Raw genomic sequence first — 23610 nt, 5'->3', positions numbered from 1 at the left:
TCACAAAGGAGACCTTGAAGCTTGAGCAAAGGAAATTTCAAAGCCTACCCCACAGTAACATACTTCCTTCAACAAGGCCTTATCGACTCCATAAAAAGTCACACCTCCTCATAACGCCATTCCCAGTGAGCGTATGGCGGTCACTTACATTCAAACTGCCACAGTTATTTATACATTTTAAGCTTTGTCATCGTGTGGCACCCCAGTGTACTGTTGGTTTAGGATGCCGGCGGCCAGCAGGAAAGCTATTAACAGAATCATAGCCGTGAGTTTCTTACAGGTGACCCAAGCAGGTTTTGGGCCCCAGTTCAGTACTCCTTTTGAGTAGCAAAACCACCGCCGAAGTTCTCCAGAGGGTTCCTGGTGGGTCTGCTCCCTATCTTGAGACGTCCGATGTGTGACTTTCCATTAAAAATGAATGCTCTGTCTGATCCAAACCTCTCAGAAAAATATGGCCCAATATTGTGCATCCTCCAGGCTTCAGGAATCTGGTACTCTTAGACTGTTCGCTTTGCTGACAATGCAAACTCTAAGACATAGGAAGACCAGAGGCCACTAGGATGCTCTTTGTCATGTCCTCAGTTTGTGTATCTAGCAAACCAACCCGTTTCTATTCAGTACCACGTCAGTGAACTGCCCATATGGAGGTGTTAGCTGTTACTCCCTGAACACTGAATTTTTGGCAAGTAAACCTTCTTGCTCTGAAATAAAATAACCGACAGTAGACCAAGCTGTTCTAGGTTCGTCTGGGGCAGCCTTTGAAAATGCAGAGTCCTAGGTCCATTCCAGCCCCACTGAAATGCAGATTCCTAGTTCCTCCAACCCAGCTAAACTGAAGGCTAGCGGTGCTGGCCTGGAATGGAAACGTTCAGTAGATACTCAATGTATTTCAGAATTAAGGAGGTTGAAGTTTGAGGAAGTCTGACAGGATAAATGATATGAAATGAAACATAGGTGATGAGGCCAGCTGAGGCCAACTAGCACAGGTCCAGAGTGCTGCCGAGAAGAACTTAGGCCCGTTGTATATTAGATATAGTCCAAGGACATTGCAATTTCAGAAGAGTATGCATGCATTTAAAGATGAATTAGGAGGAATAAGGGAATTCAGCCTTTTACCCCTATCTCTTCTCTTTGAGAAAAGCTGTCGTACTGGAAGACTCCTTTTTGTCTGTGGAAATCCTCACAGGTAAATTTTTGTGTGGAGGAATAAGGTTGAGGGAGATACTTTGTAACTTACCTTTATATTTATAAAACTTAGTGGTTTAAAATCCTAAATTTAATTTAATTATTTTTAGCCTAGCAAATGTTTATTCTGTGTTTGTGTTGGATAATTTTTGTCAGCGTGACACCATAGACTCACCTGGGAAGGGGGAGCTTCTGTTGAAGAGTTGCTGTCATCTGATGGGTCTATGGGCATGTCTGTAGGGCATTTTACTAATCAGTACTTGATGTCAGAGGTTCAGCCCACTCTGGGTGGTGCTATGCCTTCTCAGGTAGGTAGCTGAGCAAGCCAGGGAAAGAGCATTACACCATGGTCTTTGTTTTAGTTCCTATCTTGGCTTCTCTTGAAGATAGACTCTAACCTATAAGCCAAATAATTCTTTTTCATCCCGAATTGTCTGTGGCCTGTGTTTTATCATGGCAACAGAAAGCAAATCAGAACAGAAATTGGTATCAGAGAGTAGGCTATTGCTGTGGTGGGTCTGATCATGTTGGTTTGGGGAGGACTGTGGAAGGATTTTGAAGCTTTAGACTAGAAAAATCTATTGAAGAAATCTTGATAGCAAATCTACCAAGCTTACTAGGCTATTCTACGGAAGCTTGCTAAGAATACTGACATAATGCAGACAATGGAAGCCTGGATTGTAAAACTGCAGAGGGGTGTTTGAGACTTGATCAGGGCCATTTTTATGTTGTCTGACATAAGAAAAAGATGTCATCAATTTGAGAAGGAGGTAAGATGGAAGAAAGGGTGGTGATGAACCAATCTACCTCCATCTTAGGCTTGAAATTCATCTTATGATAAAGACAAATATAGGTTTATTCCTGTTTATGATTAAACCTCCGTTTCTCAAAGATTCGTCTATGCCCAACCTATAACCTTAACTACAAATGGTTCTGTGCTGCTGTTCCTGGAAACGGCAACCATGCCTTTGCTTCAAGAAGTTATTGTAACCATTTTTCATCCCTACCTTTGTTTCAAAAGGTTGTTATGATTACCTTGTTGTGACTACCTGTTGTTATGACTGCCTTGTTATGACCACCTTTCAATCCTTTCATAATGTCTTCGTTATGTTATGTCTAACATGTTATGGTTATGCTATGTTCCTGTAACCCTGCCTATTTTGCTTGCCAAATCCCCCATTTGGAAACCTCCTAGCCCTGAGCTTTAAAAATTTTGTCTTCTTCACATCCAAAGCAGACTTCTTGAGCACCAACTTAGAGGGGAAGTAGCTCATATATAGAAATAAAAAAGCTTACTTTAATCAATTTAGCCATGATGATTTGGGTTGGCAGTTTTTCTCTTCACATCTCTGGGATTAACAAAGAGGAAAATGATGTAATTATATTCCAAGTAAAATATATTTAAAATAGGTGTTTATAAACTGTAACCACAGTAAATTTTGTAAGGAAAAGAAAGGACCACTGGAAATGAAACCTTTGCTTTATTATGATGAAAGATGCTGGTTAACTGGGGCTGAGGAACCATCTATGACCAAGAGATGAGCATCACTGAGTAGGAATCTTCTGAGAATTCTTGAGTACTTCCTCAAGGCCAGCACACAGAAGGTGTAGTCAAGAGGGGGCAAGGCTGTAACTCAATCTGGCAGATAAACTTGGTGATTTTGGTAGCCGGAAAGCCGTAGGGTTGAAGTGATCATGGAAAGTTGCTAAAGCTTGCTACTCTGAGGCAGCATTGGAATCTCCATAAAGAGAGGCCATCTGTGAAGGTGCAGCTTCAATAGGAGTTGAGACCCAAAGACTGAACAAAGAGAAGCTTAGGCCTGTCGCCATAAGAGGACAGGAGAGGCTATTAATGAAGACACAGTTTCACTTCCAGTGGAGAGCCTAGCATAGTTTTGATGACAAGACCCTGGGACAATCACCAAGGATAGGGTAGGTGTGTAGTGGAATCAGCCTACAAGACAAGCTGTGTATGCTGCAGATAGCAGAGTTGGAGGATTTGAGCTACCAAGGCCCTTTGGAGGCCAGGAAGCTGGGCGTGATTCCAGATGTCAGACATTGAGACACAGGCTTTGGAGCTACAATGCTAGACTTTCATTTTCCTTAATGAATGTGTTTTTGTGTTCTAGTTCTTCCATTTTGGAAGAAAGTATTCAGCTTATTGTTTATTTTAGCAGAACCAACAAATCAGAGTCTTTGGTCTTTAAAAGTCATCAGACATTTAAACTTAAGAAGAATGTAAAGGCTTGTAGGACTTTTGAAGTTGGACTGTGTTTTTATTACGATAGTAACAATAAGGAAGGGGACACACAAGAAAGAAAAGACTGCCATTCCATGGTGGTCTGTGTGTGTGTGTGTTAAGAAGGAGTCAGTTGTTCTGGTTAGTTTTCTTCAACTTTACAAACCAGAGTGACCTGGGAAAACGAAATCTCAATTGAGGAGTTACCTACATCAGCTTGTGCTGCTGGACATGGGTGTGAGGCTTTTAAATTTGCTTATTATTTAGTGTAGAAGGGCCCAGTGCCTTGTGGGCTGTACCACCCCTAGGCGGGTAGGTCCAGGCTATATGAGAAAGCAGACTGAGCAAGACATGGAAGAAGCCAGTAAGCAGCTCTCCCCCATGATCTCTGCTTCAGTTCTTGCCTCCAGGGTCCTGCTTTGGCTTTCCTTGATGATGGACAAATGTAAAGGGCTTATTTAAGACAAATAAGCCTATTCCTCCCTCAGAATTTACCACAGCACCAAAGCAGACTAAGATAGTCCAGTCCTATGTCACCAATGTCTAGTCATTGCATGACCAACATGGTGAGCCAATGCAGGAACTTCTGGTCCTCATTTTGGGGAGAAGGTGGGATGCCAACACTCCTTGGGTCCCAGGTGTGCACATTTACACCCAGATTTCTCTCTCTCTCTCTCTCTCTCTCTCTCTCTCTCTCTCTCTCACACACACACACACACACACACGCACACACGCGCGCACACACACACACGCACACTACTCATACTTCTGTGGGTTACGTGTGTGTTTATTGCAACATTTTTGTGGGCCGCATGCACATTTACACCCATATTTATATCATTTACACACACATGTGTACACACATTTGTAGTTCACAAGCACATTCTTTCCTTCACTTCTGCGGGGGCAACATGGACATTTGCATCCACATTTGTGTGGCACACACACACAATCACACCCATTCTTCTGTGGGTTACACACATTGCGTCCACCTTCTCATGAGTTGCAGTTCTATCGCCAGCTTTCTTTCAACCCAGCATCGATCTCTATCCATTCTGCATCAAGTTAACATCTTGATTTATGTGGCAAGAACAAGTTTTCATATCCACGTGTGGGCTGACCCCTATGACTTTTTCTTCAGAAAAAATACCAAGAGCTTTGGGTTTTTGTGTTAATGAGCATTGGAAAGCTGTCAGCTCTTATTTCAGTTTTTTTCAAGTCAGCATCATTGACCTTTACCTAACGATCTGTGACACACACACACACACACACACACACACACACACACACACACACGCATCAGAGATCAAGATCAAAAGGAAGAAAAACAGAAGCAAGGAAGGGTAGTAGGAAGTAAATTGTAACTTATTTTTTTAAATCTAAAATGAGTAAGGTCACTTCAAAGCAGACCAAGGGAGGCTATTATGCCCTAGATTGTTATTTGGCCAATTGATGTCTCATCTTTTCAAGGCGATTTTCCATTTTGTGGGAGAGAGATAATTTCTATAAAACACATTTCCAAGAACTCTTCCCATGGGTTATTCAGCATCTTCTGACAGGAGTGGGTGGGCCTGGTCCTCCCCTGACACATATGTGTCTTCTGCACACCTCTCTATCACCAAGGTTGACCAGTACTTCTGGTTTGCCTAGGAGTTTCTCTGTTCTAGCAATAAGATGACCCTTATTATTAAAAAACCAAAAACCTCTACATATTGGGCAAACCAAGGTGGCTGATTATTCTAAATCTATCTAACATCGACTTGATTACATAGGTATTTTCTTTTTAAAAAAGAAATATATTTAATATTATATTTTTGCTCTGTATTTTAAGTTATATTATACTTTCTACTATATTTGTCCCTGTTTTCCCCATCTTCCTCTGTTGTCCCCTACTGCCCCCTCTCCTTCGGCGGTTTCCTTCTTCACCGCACATGTGACCCTCTCCGTCTATGACATCTGTCACACAGAGGTTCTGCATGTGAGAGAATGCTCAGCAATTTTCATTCTTCTCTGTTGTCCCATCCTCCACTTAGATGCTGCCTTCCTCCCCCACACAGTCATGTTCAGGTTTCTTAGAGACAGATGTTTCCTAGCATGGCATTTAATTTTCTGTGGTGATCTGTTCTTTAATGGAAATCAATAGTTTTGTCTATATAAGCATAAATTTTAGCATACACACTATAGACATAAATGGAAAAGCAATTAGAAAACAAGAGGTCTCATAGGTGACAGTGTAGATTCAGATGCCTGTTAAATTCACCCAAGTCTTATACTAGAGGAATTTTTAGCTTATAGATGCAGCATCTCCCTTCCAGATGACTGATGCTCGGAGAAAGTTGCTTTCTTCTTGTGCAGTTCACCCAGTAAGCTAGAGTCAAGATCTAGAACTTGACTCACCCTGACTTCTCTCTCACACTCTCTGTCTCTCTTTATCTATCTATCTATCTATCTATCTATCTATCTATCTATCTATCTATCTATCTATCTATCTATCATCTATCTGTCTGTCTGCTGTCTGTCTGTCTGTCTGTCTGTGTTTCAAGACAGGATTTCCCTGTGTAACAGCTCTGAATATCTTGGTGCTCACTCTGTAGTCCAGGCTGGGCTCCACTCACAGAGATCCGCCTGCCTCTGCCTCCCTCTTAAGTGCTTGGTTTAAAGGTGTACACCACCACTGCCTGACAGATTTTTTTTTCAAGTGCCAATGTGCTTGAAAGTTGTCCTGCCTCTTGAAGCAACTGTTTGCCTCTGAAAGATGACACATCTTCGTATCTGAGAGAAGCTGATTCAGGTTGCATTAGTCTTTGCGTGAGATTATGAATTAATGGCGGGGAGCAGTGGCAGGGTCCTCTCCCATGGTGAAGTCATTTCCCTTCGTGATCATAAGCACTGCTTCCCGCCCAAGGACAATGAGGTTGGGAAAAGTGTACAGTTGTGCTGTTGATCTGCCCTGATCCTGTTATTTCTATTAATATTAACAATTAAATTTTCTATTGAAATGGTAAGAAGAGAGCAGCAATGCTGATTGCCTCGTTTAGAAGGCTGCACATAAATGTTAAATGTGAGTCTCTCCAAAGACTTGCACACTATCTTAAGCCTATATTTTATTTATAGATGAAGCTCAATATTCTGAACCAGTGTCCGCCTCTACCATCTGTTCTCTTCTATCTCTTCCAGTAGATCTAAAGGGGGAAAAAAAAAACCTCTAAAAACAGAATCTTAAATTTAACTTGAAAAATCCCAAAGCCAAGCCAATGTTTTCATTGAGAGATCAGTCCCCGATGACTATTGTAAATTTGGTCTTTTCTTCCAGGCTGAACTTTGTGTTTTAGCAGCCCTTTCTCCTTAGAGATGTTGATCAAGCTTTAAGACTCCAGCAAAGACTAGGTGTTGTTCAATTAGTTGAAAAATGAAAATTGTTGCTTAATTTTTCTTTGAAATCTAATTTTATTTTCTTAACTAAATGAATCAATAGAAGTGTTTATTGGGATTGAGAGTACGGCTCCATCGGTAAAATACTTGTTGTGCAAACCTGAAGACTGGAGTCTGGAACTCTAGCACCTAGTAAATGCGGGGTGGGTGTGGACACTGGCCTGTCATCCTAGTACACAAGAGGCAGAGACGGGATGCCCAGAGCCAGTTAGGTAGCTAGAGTAACTAGAGAGGCTATAGGGTTCAAGTGAGGAATCCTGTGAAGAAGATGCCTGACCTTTACAATCATGTGGACACATGTACATGCATGTGCACCCTAAGCCTTGTGCCCACACTCAGACAGCATACACATATGTACACACACTGTATACATGCATATGCAAAAATGAGGACTCTTTTTTGCATTTGTTCCCATTAAAAATAAGTCTTATAAATCACCATTACTCAATGTTCCAGGTTGATTAATATATACACGGGTTTGTGTTCCACAGTGACTTTCTAATTTGATAGTTTATGACTGTAGATTCTTCTTAATGTACCCTTGGTGTTGTTCTTGCTGGTATTGGCCAGATGGAGTTAACTCTGGCCTTCTCAAGTTGAATGTACAAAGAGTGTCTAGATGGGCTATTTGGAGCAATGGAATGGCGCTGGCCAAGGCTGATTTGCTCTAGCTTTGCTAAACACCATCTGGACTGTGTGGATGTGGGGCTGCACAGGGCCACTAGCAACTGTCATCTTCATTGTTCCTTGTCTCTTCTTTGTCAGGGCATCATCCAAGATGGCAAGATCATCTTCATGCCGAACGGGTTCATCACACAGTGTCCCAACCTAAATCGCAGTAAGTGGCGCTAAGGCATTTCTGAATTTAAACTCACATGGCTTGTTCCTAGTGTCAGACGAAAACATCTGGAAGGATATGCACCGCTATGTAAGACTGACTTTGGAGAGGATGGAAGCAGCGGAAGGACTATCTGTCGTAGCTGTCACTTTGTCTTTGAAGCTTGAAAAAAGGATTTTGTGTTATTTACAAAATTACAGTGTGAGGGTAAGGAAGGATTAGTCAGTGGGTTCTGTATGTTAGAACAAAAAGATACACTTAATATAATTATATAGATGCATATTTAATATAAAAATCATGTATCTCACAAAACTATCTTTTAAGGATTTTGACCTGGGTGTGAGTTACTTCTTGGAAATTTTCCTCTTCTCGGTCATCTTTGGACACACATGGAGATTTAGTTTAAAAATGTCTTATTCTTTACAATTAATTGCCTATTCTTTTCTATTTTTTTATTATTAATAAAAATGAGGGAAACAGTAGCAGGACCAGAAGTCCTCTGCCGTTTCCCTCAAACTTGAACTCCAAGAAAGCAAAGCCCCTCATATAGTTAAAGAACTCGTTTTGAATTTCTCTTTCCTGTATGAGCACAAGATGAACACATTCTTTCTCTTTCCTTTCTTGAGCTTGTCCAACATGCAGTGATTTCCTGAGCCTGGTTCAAGGAATAATGGATTTGCAAGAACTTTTGGCCAAGATGACTGCAAAAGTAGGTGTCTACATTTCCTGCGATGTTCCGTCTGTATGTCCTGTCTGGAATTTAGAGCGATGTGTTTTAGTGGAAACAGTGTTAGCTTGGCATGTACAAAGTGCTACTGCAAAATGTTTCCTTTTTACTTGAAACGGGACTACCTGTAGTAAGCACAACGATTGAGGTCTTTGATAAGATTAGCCTGTATCACAATGGCTTTCTTCAGAAGTGCTGGGAAGCAGAAAGCAGTCTGGACCACTGTAGGTTTCTTGTGAACAAAAAAGATTTTACCCAGCGGCTATGGAAGCAGCAACAATGAGAGCTGATGTATGGGCCGAGTCACTGCAGCATGTGAGCTGATGCATTTTGGATGTAAGAATAATTGATAATAATTAGGAGGGTAAAAGAGCTTTTGTGGGCAGATTTCTGTCATTTGAAGGCATTATATCAAGCTTCTAATATGTGACTCATTTCCAGACTGGTTTTGAGATAAGTGAAGGGGCAAAGATACCTTCAGTTGTCTCCTGCAGAATACACGCTTCATCATTCACACAGCAGACCTGTGTGTGGCTCTGGGAATTTCCTGGGACACTGTCAGACCCAAAGAGGACACAATGAGCAAAACAAACCCTCATCAATGTTTATCTTGGGTAGCTGAGACCCAAATGTAAATAATTAGGAGCTTTCATATATATTCATGAAGTGTGGCTTCACGTGAGAAGCCAAAGCCTCATGGAAAAGGCCACTGAAATTAAAAAAGAAAAAAAAAGAAAACAGAAAATGCTGTCGCTGTGGCAGTGGTCGGCCCTGGACATGGATGCTGGCCTAGGGCAAAGGAAGAATTAGGTTGGGCCCAAGAGACGTTATACTCTGCCAAAGCAAGAACTTTAATAACAGTGAAAATGATGTATTAGTCCCATTCTACCTATGGCTGCTGGCTGCTGGCCCTCAGCTGTGGCATGGGGAAATGGAGGGATTGGTGGGTAAGTGATTGGGAGCCATTGATCATGCCGTGACAACCTTTCTACTTCAGACTAGACTTTTGGTCATGACATCTTCTTCAAGCTGTGTGTGTGTGTGTGTGTGTGTGTGTGTGTGTGTGTGTGTGTGTGTAGTGGGTGCACCCATGCACAGGTGTTAAGGTCAGAAGTCAATATTGCTATCCATCTGAATCACTTCCCACCTCAGATACAGAGTTTTTTTTCACACTACCTCGAGCTCACCAGTTGACTATATTGGTTGGCCAGTGAGCCCAGAAATACTCCTGTTTCTGCATCCCTACGGTTGATATGACAAGCACGCCAACATACATGGATTTTTACCCAGTCAATGGAGATACAAAGTCAGGTCCTCAAGCTTGCATAGCAAGCATATCAGCCACCAAACTGTCTTTCCAGTGCCCCAAGCTAAATCCTCCTTTGTCTGGAGAAGAGAGACAGAATATTTTAGGGAGGAAGACAGAGACTGAGGCTGGAGGCCTAAAGTGTCAGCTTTTCACCCTGAGAGCCTGGAGGAAACTGGAATCCTAGGCAATTATTCGCCATCCCAGCTTGTGGCGCATGGAAGCTTTTATGTCATATTGTCTGCAGCAGCTTGATCTCAATACTGGTAATTATATTTTAGCATGCTAGCAGGTTTTTAATAACAGACACATGCCACTCAGCCTCAGGTGATGACTGGCCTCCATTTTCAGCTCCCCCCTGTGCTCTTTTCTTTCCCATTTTCCCCAGGCAGCAATGCCATTTTTCTCTTCGGAGCTGTGCACTGTCTAGCAGCTGCAAATGAACTCTACCCTTCAAACATTGTTATGTAAAATGGGCATTTGTGAAGCGGAAGACATTTAATTGTGGGAGATTGCAAGCCGAAAATGGTTTCGTTCACCTTCTAAACCCACTCCTTAGGCGCTTTGCAGATGTGTAAGTCTGTTCTTTCTAAACTAGATTGATGTGTAATTCTGCAAGAGAGTTCTTCCCATTTCCAGTGCACTGTTTGCAATCTATGGGAATCTAGGATGGCAACTGGATACATAGATATCCCTTCCCACCTCATTTTCTCAGACAGAGTTTCTCACTGTACCTGGAGCTCATCAATTGACTCTATTGGTTGGCCAGTGAGCCCAGAAATCCTCTGCACCCCCATTGCTGATATTGTAAGCCACATGGCTTTTTACCTGGGCAATGGAGATACGAAGTCAGGTCTTCAAGTTTGCATAGCAAGCATGTAAAACACCAAACAGTCTTCACACACACACACACACACACACACACACACACACACACACACCTCACTAGCTAATTGTGGGCTTTGCTAGGTCAAGAGGCAAAATTTAGGATACTGTGTATACACTTTTTATTTAAGATATAATTATATATAACCTAAAATATAACCATTGAAAAGTGTGTAAACCATCCTTAGCTTACAGGCTATATAAAAATAAATGGTAGATAAGATATGGCCTATAGAACTTAATGATTGATATAGAAAAAAATTAGAAACTTGTTTATTAGCTAAACTTGTTGAGCAGTTTCCATGTGTTTGGTCCAAGGCTTAGCTTTTATGTGTGGTATCCCTTCAGTTCTCCAAATAATCCTGAGAGCCTAGTTCGGTTTGTTAGCATACTCTACAGAGGGGAAGACCGAGGGTCGGAATGGGAAAATAACTCTTCCTGAGATAACAGACGGCAGACCCTGGACTAGGACTCAGGTTCTTGGGTCTCGAAAGTCCAGTCATATGCCAGAACCTTTATGGTAGGAGAAAAAAAGGGTTGTAAAGAGAAACGCGATAAAATGTGAAGAGGGGAAGAGATGGGTGCTAAGAGGTGGCTAGCAAGAGAGTGGAGGCATCAGAAAGGAGGAGGAAGACGAAATAAAAGAGAGCCAGTTCACTGAGCCATGCCTGAGTTCCCAGATTCACTGTAGGGATTGCACATAGAGCCTGCAAGTCACCCAGTGTGGAGGAAGTCCAGGGCAGGAATAAGAGCTTTTACCTCACCCTTTGCCTCTGATCTGCTTCTTTTCCTTCTTCGAACCCTGGGTGGACATTGTGTATGCCTCTGCAAAGATAGTGAGGACCCTTCTGTTTCTACCACCTGACTTCACGGAATTACTACCCTGCCTGTGGCAGGCCAGGCAAAGTCTGTGGGAAGAATTTGTAAAGAATTTTTCAAGGGCAAAGTTTTCTCCTGCTTGCCAGTGAGAAGGTCTGAAGAGGAGGCTTTTCTGTGCTGTGGAAGGCTTGCTCTTTCTGCACTTCCAGAGCCTTGCCTTTATATATGAGTTTCCTTTAAGGGCCACATCTTAGACTATATTGTCTGTTCTACTTACCCCCATGTAACCATCAAGATGGGTGCCCAAGGGCTCTGTACTTCAGCAGAAATCTTCAGGATACAGGTTGGCTGTGGGCTTTGATAGTCACCTGGGGTCCTTATTGTCGCTCTGCTTTAGCTTCTGTGTCTCTCCTTTGAGCTACATCTGTGGTAAGTTTCAAGATTTTTACTTATGTGTTTTTACATCATTCAAGTGAGATGTCCTTTAGGACATCTGGTCTACCATCTTGGTGGAAACAAAACATCATTTATTCTTTTGACAGATTGATGGATGTGGAGTCTGGAGATGTGAGGCCAACCAGAAGTTAAATAGAGCTCCAAGATGCAAAGAGAATTTGACAGCATCAAATCTACTTGGAGTCAGGGTTTACCTTCAAAAAATAAGCCCAGTGCGACAAGTGTTAATGGATGGGATTGGACCTAGGTTTGGGTTATCCAGCAGCTGTGGTTAAGACAGAAATTTAATCAGAGAGCCCAGGGCAGAGATGGAGACAGGGAATTGGAATCCTCATGATCTGATCCCAAGCCTGCTTCTGACCTTGTTTCCGATGTTCCTAGTCTTGAACAAGCCATTGAACTTTTCTGGACATCAGCCTATGAGTTTGGTGCAGGATAGAGGATGCACATTCAGTGAGCATTGGCTGTTATTCATACTAGTAAACCAGGGAGAACCAGTTGTCTCTAAGAAAATGCACATATTTGTGGCGAGTCATCTCAAATACGGGTAGCATCTCCTAGGTGACGTCAGGACTTCCATCTGCAGCTGGAAGAGAGAGGATTTGAAAAGGCATTTTGTATATGGGTTTTCACACATATACACATATATATGGGTTGTAGTGGAAATCACAGAGTCCTTCTGGAGAGCAAGGCCAGGACATGGGTAGTGCCACCCCTTGGTATGTGGTCCTGGGTTGTATAAGAAAGAAAACTAAGCAAGCCAAGAGAGCAAGCGAGTGCGCCATACGCCTCAATGGACTCTGTATCAGTTCCTGCCTTCAGGGTCCTGCTTTGGATTTGCCTTGACTTCCTCTCATGAGAGACAATAAACTGTCAGCTGACATATCCTCTCCTTCCTAAGTTGCTGTTGGTTCTGGTCTTTATGACAGCATGAAGTAACTAAAATTGTCGTCTTTCTGAGACTGGCTTCATTTCCTTTGGTGGCTATCTCCGGTGGCATCCATTTCTGCTAAGAACATTACTTCATTCTTCTTCATGGCAGGAAGAATCCCACGGGATGTATGTGCACATTTTATTTATCCATTCTTCTCTTGTTGGGCATCTTAGTTTACTTTGCAACGTAGCTACGTGAACAGCGGTGCAGTTGACATTGAGGCGCAGGTATCTCTGTGAATTGTTGTTCTGGAGACTTCTGGGTAAATCCTGAGAAGTGGCGAAGTTGGCTTGCACAGTAGGTCTACTTTGAGGAACTTCCATACTGATTTTGATAGTGACTGGTCTAGCGTATGTTCCTACTCAGTGTTCAGGGTTCCTTGGGTCTGCTCCTCAGCAGCAGCTGCTTTTATTGGCTGTCTTGATAGCTGCCCTTCTGACTGTGGTGAGATGGAATCTCAATGTAGTTTCTCTGCATTTCCTTAGTGGATAATGTCCTAGTTCGCTTTCTCATTTCTGAGATAAGAGACCCTGATGACAGCAACTTAAGGGAGCTAGGACTTACTTGGCTCTTTGTTCCAGGTTACAGTCCACCCCTAACAGGGAAGTCAAGGCATCAGGAACTTGAAGCATCTGGTCTAGACCAGAGACCAGTGAATGGATGCTTGCTTGTATGCTTACACTCAGTCCTTTATATTTTACATTTAGCTCAGCGGCCAGCACAGACAACAGTGCTGCCCACATTCAGGGTGGATTTTCGCTCCTCAGTTAACCAAAGTAAGTAAATCCCTCACAGGCATGCCTACAGGCAATCTTAATCTATACAAGTCCTCACTGAGACGCTCCTTCTGGAAAATTCCAGAGTTGGGGAAGTTGGCAATTAAAGGCAACCCTCACAATGAGGGTGACATTTTCTCATGTGCTTATTGGCCATTTATACTTCATCCCTGGAGAACTGTCTTTTCCTTCCATTAAGCCCACTTCTTGGTATTTTTGATGTTTGTTTTTTTGGAGTTCTGTGACACCAAATTTGAAGATATTAATCAGAGCTCACTGTATTTTCTAAGGCTGGGAATTCCTGTTTATAATTCCATTTATTGACTTATTTATGCTTGCATATACAGTGTGCACATGGCACAGTGTCCACACGTTGGTCAGATAACTGCTTCCAGGGGTTGGTTCTCTCCTTCCACCATGTGTTCTCTGGGACGGAACCCAGTTCTTCATTCACGACAGCAAGCAGCTTTACTTGTAACAACCTGCCATTTTCTAGCCTTGGAATTTCCTGATTACTTTTGTTTAAATCTCTGAAATCTGTGGGGACAAATCAAGTCTTAATCAGAGTGGCATTTCAGACTGTGACATATTTGATTTTGAGAGCTTTCTTGTGTTGAAGAACTCAGTGATGGTTTTCCAATTAAACTTATAGGCTTAACAATGGGTTGCATTTCCTCCCCCCCATACACATGACAAACACCAGATAGGACTTCAAAGCGCAAAAGCAATCTAGTGTATGACTAATGTCCTCGTATCCGTTTATTGACCTCTTCCCGTGAAAAAGCCCTCCGCCGTCTGTCTTTGAATGTGTAGAGCTCGGAATAGATGATTCGGTCCGTGGTTGCTTAGATAAGTGCAGGAACAAAGGTAAAACTCACCAGAGATGCAGACCTGAAGCCCTATCTACTCGGGATCTCAGGCGTTCTCAGAGAGAGGTAGTTGTGTAGAAATGGCTTTTGGAAATGAGTTTATATAAATTCACCATGCTCCCACCAATGGCAGAAAATGTAATTCATTTTTTTTGACTCAGAGCTGTTTTTTCCTTTATTGTTGTTATAGGATTTAGCAGAGGAAAAGAAGGCAAGATTACATATTAAATGCATTTGAAAAATTAGATTTTTTTTTTACCTTTGTATCCTTTTGCCTTTGTTATCTGTCTTTTATATTCTCTTTATTATAGAGATTGGGGCTTTTCCATGTTGCTAGAAAGAGCTAAGCATATTAAAAGTCAAAAGAAAGTTCAGACAGGGAAACAAAATGTATGGCATTAAAAATGAAGTTTTCTTAGGGCTGGAGCCTCACAGATGGACATAACTCAGCTTTGCTGGACGGTGCTGGCCATTACTAAGGCCGACCTCCTGGAAGCTCCTAGGGGGTCACAGATCTTCAGTAGCTGGGGCTTCCTCTCAGGTCGTGGGGTCTTTAAGGAATTTCCTTCCTGGAGTCACATAGATACTGGAATTGTTCCAGATTTGCAGAGTGAGGCACACACACTTCCTATCAAAGTCACAGGTATCCTTTGGGGTCACCTTTAGCAGGCACACCTGGATCACCTGCTCAGGTCCAGCTCACGCCAAAACTGTTGGGACTAATAGATGGGATAAAGATAGTGAATGCTGAGCTGTGGTTTGCTTATCTTTGATATACACGTGCTTCGGTTATTTAACCTCTGCAAACTCTTGGAAGTATATTTTATCCGTGCTTCCTAAAGAATTCCCAGAGATCTTAATTACCATAGATTCTAGAAACTCTCTAATTAGATTGGCGCTTTAGATGAAACGCAACACTTTGGAAGATCACACGTGTCAGAAGGACCTGGAGGGAGTTCAAGGCGCATCTGTCAGCTCTCCAGGGTGAACGTGGAGCGTGTAGATGGTTGAGGGGCCTGCTTTCTCCGTGATTTGCCAGCTAACCATAGCAGGCAAGAAAGGCCACATTCCTCTGAGAAGTTTCAAGAGCGTGGAGGAAAAGAATGAAAGAACTGGCCACAAATGGCCGTACCATCCGTTAGAATTACACAAACCAGGCAGGGGCTTGACCACTGAGCCACACTCCCACTCTATGCAGTGCTTGAGGGGAAACTACAATAGGCTGGATGAAGAGTATTTAAGAAAGAACTGGAGCCATGCAGAGTAGCTGTTAAGGGAAAATATGGTGCTGAGTGTGGTCAAGGGCAGGGGAGGTCAGGAGGACCTCAGATGTCTGGAGACAACAGTTACTCAGGATGGGGTCAAGGGCAGGGGGAGGTCAGGAGGACCTCAGATGCCTGGAAACATGACTTACTCAGGATGAGGTCAAGGGCAGGGGGGAGGCCAAGAGAACCTCAGATGCCTGGAGACATGTCTTACTCAGGATGAGATCAAGGGCAGGGGGGAGGCCAGGAGGACCTCAGATGCCTGGAGACATGTCTTACTCAGGATGCGGTCAAGGGCAGTGGGGAGGCCAGGAGGACCTCAGATGCCTGGAGACATGACTTACTCAGGATGAGGTCAAGAGCAGGGAGAGGCCTGGAGGACCTCAGATGTCTGGAGACAACAGTTGCTCAGGATGGGGTGAAGGGCAGGGAAGTTTAGGAGGACCTCAGATTCCTGGAGGTACGACTTACTCAGGATGGGGTCAAGGGCAGGGGGAGGCCAGAAGAATCTTAGATGTCTGACATTAAAACTTGCTCAGAGAATGGGGTCAACGAAAAACTCATCCAGCAAGGGAAAGGGAGGGAGATTTCTTATTCCAGATCAAAAGGGTTGCTAGGAGAGTTTCACTCCTGGAGACAAAGTCTCAGGCTTTCCTTGTGAGGATGGCTAAGCTTTATAGTCCTCTTGAATTTGTAGATCAAGACTCTGTCATTAAAACCACTGAAAGCCTATCTCAGAGAATTGTATGCAAGTGTGTGTGTGTGTGTGTGTGTGTGCGCGCGTGCGTATGTACTTGAAAGTGTGTGCACGCAGCCAGAAGCTGATGTCAGTGTCTTCTTCAACCACTTTTCACCTTATTTTTGAGAGAGGGTCTCTCCTTGAACCTGGAGTCCTATGATTCAGCTCAGCTCATTTGTCTGGCTAATGAACGTTAGAGGTCTGACTGTCTTCATCCCCTGGCACCAAGATTACAGACACCTGCTGTACCCAGCTTTGATGGTGTACTGGGGTGGGGGTGGGAACTCATGTTCTCGTGTTTGTCTGGCACTACTTTGCCTGCTGCATCCATCTCTGTTCCTCTCTCACAAACATACAAACAAGCAAGCAAGCAAAGAGATGCTCCTGGTCTCAGCTCTGGGTTTTCTTACCTCCCCTGCTCCGATGCATTCCTGGGCGTTCTGTTTGGGGACACAGATGCGGGAAGACACCGGACTCTCCAATAGCTTCCTTTCTTTGTTACAAGTGCCCAGAATTTTCATCTGAGAGAAAGTCATACCTTCCGTCTTATAAACTGCACAGAGAGGATGGTGGGAGACAGATGCAAGTACATGGGGCTTCCCAGTCAGATACCTGCTCAACGTCCTAATTAGTTCCCGGGAACGCTCTCCTCGCCAGCACATCTGTGTGGGTTTGTGCTGTAAGCCCGTGCTGTCATGAGTACCCATGAGGCTCCAGAGTCACCATTTAACGTCTCATTTGTTGTTCGTTAGACCACAGGAGACAACATGTCTTCAATTTGGTATGATTTTTACCTGTGTGAAAAGCAGAGAACAGATTATGCTAAGAATCAGGAAACCGCTGGGATTTCTACCTCCCCCCCCCCCCCCCCGCCATCGCTATTAGTTTTGCTGGGATGGTGCAATCGAATCACACAAATTACATCCACTAAATCTTTTCTGCAGCTGAATTATGCAGAGACAAGACTTGGTCAGCTGGAGAATTGCCATTGCGAGAAGACCTGCCAAGTGAGTGGGCTGCTCTACAGGGACCAAGATTCCTGGGTGGATGGTGACAACTGCAGAAACTGCACGTGCAAAGTAAGTCTCTGGCGAAAGTCTGCAAGGCCCGGGCTCGCCAACTGGAGCACAGCTAGACTACTTAGCACACAACGCTACTTGCATTACGCCTATTCCCTCTTAATAACTGCAACAGTTTCCAAATACTTGGAAATGAAAGCCTGCTTCTTCGTTATATACTCTCTGATCTAATTTTGTGCTCAAGCTACTTACTGCTAGGAGTTCGAGAGTTAATGGAGCTTTAGTCTCCTCTCCTAGATTGCACATTTTAAGATCTAATTTTATTATTTTTAATCATGTGTACTCACATGTGTCTATGTGTGAGCATGTGCATGTACACACTCACAGGAACCAGAAGTTTTGAGTTCTCCGGGAGGTGGGAGTTACAGGTGGTTAGGAGCTGCCTAGCGGGGAACTGAACTGAGATCCTCTGAAGGGGCAGTGTGCACTCCAGAGTGCTGGGCCACCTCCCCAGTCCCCACCAAATCCTCTGCACAGTTTAGTCAGGCTCTCAGTGTTTGTATGATGCTTTTGAAAGACAGCTGTGTCTGTTCCCAAAAACTGCAGACAGCCCTGTCTCCATGTTTACAGAATAGCCACCATCTGTAGACTCCTTGAGTTTCAGAAAAGAGGCCCTCCTAAATTAGTATGTAAACCCTGTCCAGCTGAAATTACTTGATAAATATCTGAAGAATGCCATTGTTTGTCCAGGAAAAAAATACAAAATGGATTGTTAGAGCCTTAAAAATGATTGACAGGGTCTACTAAAGGTGTTATTTATGTCTCATAGAAATAGGCTTTTTGTTTTCAGCCTAATCTACTTAGTCCACATGGGCAGGTGGATGAAGCCAGTGATGTTTTTCTGAAAAGTAATTGAGGTGATACAGGTTCATTTGGGCTGGAAGGAAAACTTTGTTTCTGGCTGTGGAGGGGGGCCTGGGGATTCCCCACACTGCCTTGCCTCCCCGAGGCTCTGGAGATCAGAGGTGAAGTTCCTTTGAAGCAGGCTGGTTCAGAGAACACCTCAGAGACCTCTTTGTCTTTCCCTTCTCAGAGTGGGGCTGTGGAGTGCCGAAGGATGTCCTGTCCGCCGCTCAACTGTTCCCCCGACTCGCTTCCTGTGCACATTTCCGGGCAGTGTTGTAAAGTTTGCAGACGTAAGTAGTCACCGAGGGGCAGGGTGATCCTCTACTCTTTTAGAGTTTGCATTTGCCAAACTCTAAAACTCAGAACCCAACTAACATTTCTGATTTGAAATGTGGCGGTTGATCTGATAGCGGCTAAGAAGGGCTGCGCTTGTCAGCTCCTACATTACAGCAGACATGGTACACAGACTCCCCCTCTTCAGAGACACCATCCATCCACCTTCATTAGTATCTGGAATTGGTTGTTTTTCACTCTTTGGTTCTTTGTTCTTGGGGGCCCGGGGCTGCCACTCCACTACCAAGTAAATACACACATAACACATAGAAATTTTTTCTTACTTATGAATGCCAATAACTTCCCTTAACTTAAATTATTCCATCTATCGTTTTTGCCTTTTACGCTTTTCCTTCCTTCCTTCCTTCCTTCCTTCCTTCCTTCCTTCCTTCCTTCCTTCCTTCCTTCCTTCCTTCCTTCCTTCCTTCCTTCCCTCCTTTCTCCGTGCCTTGCTGTGTAGCTGGGTCACTGGCCTCTTGAGTCCTCCCCTCCTTCTCTAGCACCTTGATCTTTTTCTTCCCAGATTCCTCCTCCCATTTATTCTCTCTGACTGCCAGCCCCGCCTGTCCTTTCCTGCCAAGCTGTTGTCCACTCAGCTCTTTATTAGACCAATCAGGTGTTTTAGGCAGGCAGCGTAACACAGCCTCACAGTTAAGCAAATGCGACCTAAAAGAATGCAACACATCTTTGCATCATTAAACAAATGTTCCCCAGCATAAACAAATGTAACATATGTCAATATTCTACAACTGCCCACTAGTCTTTACATCTGAAGTGACCAGGCTGCTTCTTCAGGCTCAAACCCCAGGTTAGGCATGAAGTGTGAAAGTTCAACCCCTAAGTTAATGTGGTTCAATCTTTTCATTTGGCATGATCAAGATAAGGCACAAATTCTGCATTTAGTTTTTTGGAGGCTTTGGACAGATCTGTCATTATTAAGGTGTCTTTATTAGAAATGTCAGTGTGTATTTAATTTCAAACACTGAAGCATTTTCCTTCAGCTTTGGCTGGTCCAAGAAATAATGATTAAGACCACCTTTCCAGCTGAAGAGATAGCTTAGTGGTTAAGAGCACTTGCTGCTCTTGCAGAGGACCCAGATTTGATTTCCAGCACCCACATGGCATCTTACAGCCGTCTGTATCTAAGGTTCCAAGGGACCTGACCCATGATACACACAGAGACTCACACAGACATACACACACAGAGACACTCACATGTGTCATGAAAAGGAGATCTTTAAAGATTGCTCCTCCCCACCATTGTATAGGACACTGTATAAAATGATAAAAAGAAAGGAAAACTAATAGTGAGAGACCCTGTGTGCATCTACTGTGTTCTCTGCTGCACTGGACAGTTCTGCTCCTTTATGTTGACTTCCTACAGTAAAGTAGCTTATATTGCCAGCCCTCCATTTTACCAGAGGCACTTCTGGCAGAAATCAATTTACCAAGGCCGCAAGGCTAGTGATCTCCTAAACCAGCTTTGCTGGCTACAAACCCTGTAGATTTTCCATCAAAGCACATGATCTGAAGAGAATACTGTCACATAGAAATGTGGCGGCTGGGCTGGGTGCTGCCAACCTGCAGTCCCAACACGGGGGGCACAGAGGCAGAGGGGCTAGGAGTTCAAATCCAGCCTCAGCTATAAAGGGAGTTTGGGGCCTGCTGGGGCTATCTAAGGTACTGTCTCAAAAACAACAAAAAGAAAACATCCCCCAACCCAAAAACAAACAAACAAACAAAAAACAAAAGAAAAACTCCCCAGAACAAAAACAAACAAACAACAACAAAACACAGGCAAGCAAACAAACCAATGGGATTTATATATTCTACTTTTCTGACTGAGCCATTATCACTTAAATGTGTCTGCATACTTTTCTAGACTATGAATCTTGTTTCACCGGATTTCAGTTTCCCACCATTCGCTGTTGTCTAAGTATTTCTCAGTTATCAAAAGCCTAGGTTGTTTTCCACTTTTCTATATTATAAAAGACTCGATGATAATGTGATTCATGGAGACACACAGTTTTGGTTATTTTGAATCTACTTAGTATAAAATTATTCATAGTAGAATGATTGGGCCCCAAGCTGACACCTTCAAGACCCCTTTACATTTATGTATTTAGTGTGTGTGTGTGTGTGTGTGTGTGTGTCTGTATAGGTACATGTGGGAGTCAGAGGACAACTTGGGGCTGTCACCTCTCTCCTGCCTTGTGTGTCAAGGAAATGAGATCATAGTTTTGGAAGAACATGCCGTTACCCGCGGAACCACCTTGCTAACCCATGAAGCCTACCTGGTTATATATAATTCCTATTATATATAAGGGAGATGACCATCTTTTGGTATTCTAGTTCATTTAAGAACTGTCAGGTTATAAGACATTCCCAGAAAGTTTCTCACTTTCTCCAAGATGGTAAAGCACAACCTAAAGAAAACGGGAGAGTTTTGTATCTATATGGAGCTCAGGTCGAGTTGGTTCGATAAAACTAATTTTCTCAGTGACTCTGGTGATACTTTGATGTGCTCAGAGATTAAGTAAGTGGGAATACAAATAAAATAAATTAATGTTTAATATACCTTTAAAGTTAAAAGATAGAGAGCATCTGGCCAGAAAGACTTTTTATTTCTTACTAGTTTCAAAATATAAATCTCTGGTAAGTAGTTTTGGGTTTGGGTGTCTGGAATCCTCGTGCAACCTTCTCTACATCAAGGAAGCTCCTATTGAACCAGGCACAAGTTGTAGAGAACAATATTGAAGTGAGACAGTTTTCATGAATGTGCACACATGCATGCTTTAGGAAAAACGTCACAGATAACAGCTTAGCAGAGTATTATGAGTGAGTAGGAGTTGTTTTAGGTGCCCCTATGAGAAAGAATGTATTTATCAGAGGGGAATGCACATGTAAAATTATGCCATTAGATACCGCATTGGCAGTTTTAATTTTAAAATGAAGGTTTTCTTTGTGTTCGGGGTGCTGTGTGGATGGCTTGGTGGTTAAGAGTACTGGCTGTTCTCGCAGAGGACTTGGGTTTAGTTTCCAGCATCCACATGGCAGCTCATATTTGTCTGTAACTTCGGTCTCTGGGGTTTGGATGCCCTCTTGCCTCCATGGTCACCAACATGCATGTTGTAAACCCAGTTTGATATGGGTGTCTTGCTCAGAGACGGGGAGTTTGAACACTCAGTGAATTAATTTACCAAGGAAGGGGGAATCCTTGGTTGGTTAGCTCTTCTGATCTGCCACTTTTAAAGTACAAAGCTGACTGCGGTTCCTGACATTCAAAGTCACGTGACCTGACATAAGTGAACACTTATAGACATAAATTTTTAAAGATGAAATTTTCAAGCAGGGCCATGGCACATTCAGAGAAGTGATTTACGAAAGGGTACCGTCTTAACTGAGCTGGAGGCGTGGCCAAGCATGGGATGCGGGCATGTTCCAGGTAGAGGTGATGAGGCAAGCAGGCAGAGACTGCCTGGGGAGAGGATGAGAAGGGATGGCTGTGAGTGACAGCTAGAGGACCTGGCATATAAGTGTTGTGCTGTGCCAGTGTCTGTGAGAGAGCAGGTGCCAAGGTTTGAACAAGAGCCCACAGGAGAAAAGCAATGTGAAGCAGAGAGACAGGGCAGAGGGAAGAGCCAGTTTGCTGCGTGCTTGGGCGTGTGATGCCTTCTGTCCTGCATCTGTGAGCTGGAGAAGTTTTAGTGACATTCAGTTTGATGTGGGTGTCTTGCTCGGAGAGGGGGTGTTTGGAAACTCTGTGAATTAATGTAGCGAGGATGGGAGAATCCCTGGGTGGTTAGTTCTTCTGATCCACCAGTTTGGAAGGAAAAAGCCGGGTGCTGTCTCTGACACTCAAAGTCACCAAGTGCCCAGGGATGGCTGACATGTGTGAGGGAACAGGTGTTGGAATGTGGACAGACGAACCTCATATGCACATCTGACAGGGCCATCCAAAGCGGTACCTGTCAATTGTGTATTCAGTGTGCGCGCAGGTGGCAAAAGTGTCCAGCATTTGCATTTAAGAAATCAAGGTCAAATCTAAAAAACCTAGGTGTCTGTGCGTGCAAAAAGAACAATAAACAGTCTCCAAATCCCCAGGATGCTTGCTTCAGACATCCCGAGGAAGTGTGTGCTGGGCCGGGTTTCAATTTCATGGTTGGACACCGTGAAATGCTCCGCTTTGCACAGCCCTGGTGTGGCGCATAGGGCTCCAGGTATCCACTTACATCTGTGCTCACACTGAAAGCTCTCGACATGAACTCTCCAGTGCCCAGCCAAAGGCAGCAGGGCCTGACCCGCCTTATGCTTGAATGTCCTCAGACATCAAGACTAAGGCTTTTGGCTACAGCTCAGGAGGTTGGATAACGAGGACTGATGGTCGACATAAGGAGAGGAATGCCAGGGAAAGAAAGGGTTCTCTCAGAGGAGCGGGGAGGAACAGGAAAGCAAGGGGCGTTTCCAATCCTGAAATAGCTAAGGTTATTTCGTGGGCAGCTGGCATCATGTCGTAGGCACTTTCTGCCCCTTGCCACAGCTGCCAATGGCGAAGGCATGCGGCATGAGCTGGTATCACCCCCCCTCAACCTCATCCCCCCTCAACCCGAAGCTTCCTATGATGGGAGGGCATACATTTTATCAGACATTTGTTTTTTACCAGCCTAGTGGATGCACAATGTGTCCCTGAGTGTGGTGTAAACAACAAGGCATTTTTGTCTCCAGGTAGGAGTTCTGCATGAGCCTTCCAGAGAAGAAAGGAACCAGCTGAATGTTTTAAGACGGGGGGGGGGGGAGCGGGGGGAGGCGGCAAGCGTGTTAATACCATTGTGGAGTGGCAAGGTTCCAAAGGGAAAGAAAAGGAGAATTTCTGCATTTCCCA

The 23610-nt window shown here is 43.7% G+C and overlaps 1 protein-coding gene across 2 annotated transcripts in view; it reads left to right on the top strand.

The window, feature by feature from the left end:
- The window catches only part of Nell1 (neural EGFL like 1), a 793214-nt gene that overhangs the window by 196280 nt on the left and 573324 nt on the right, over nt 1-23610 (top strand). For both annotated transcript variants that reach the window (XM_075952299.1, XM_075952298.1), the window contains exons 6-9: nt 7622-7694; nt 8321-8403; nt 17415-17549; nt 18583-18685. In XM_075952299.1, coding sequence (XP_075808414.1) covers nt 7622-7694; nt 8321-8403; nt 17415-17549; nt 18583-18685 — 394 coding nt within the window. The remainder of the gene's footprint in view (nt 1-7621; nt 7695-8320; nt 8404-17414; nt 17550-18582; nt 18686-23610) is intronic.

This window comes from Microtus pennsylvanicus, chromosome 18, assembly GCF_037038515.1.
Source record: "Microtus pennsylvanicus isolate mMicPen1 chromosome 18, mMicPen1.hap1, whole genome shotgun sequence".
NCBI classification, from domain to species: domain Eukaryota; kingdom Metazoa; phylum Chordata; class Mammalia; order Rodentia; family Cricetidae; genus Microtus; species Microtus pennsylvanicus.
This window is presented reverse-complemented; position numbering and strand designations above follow the sequence as displayed.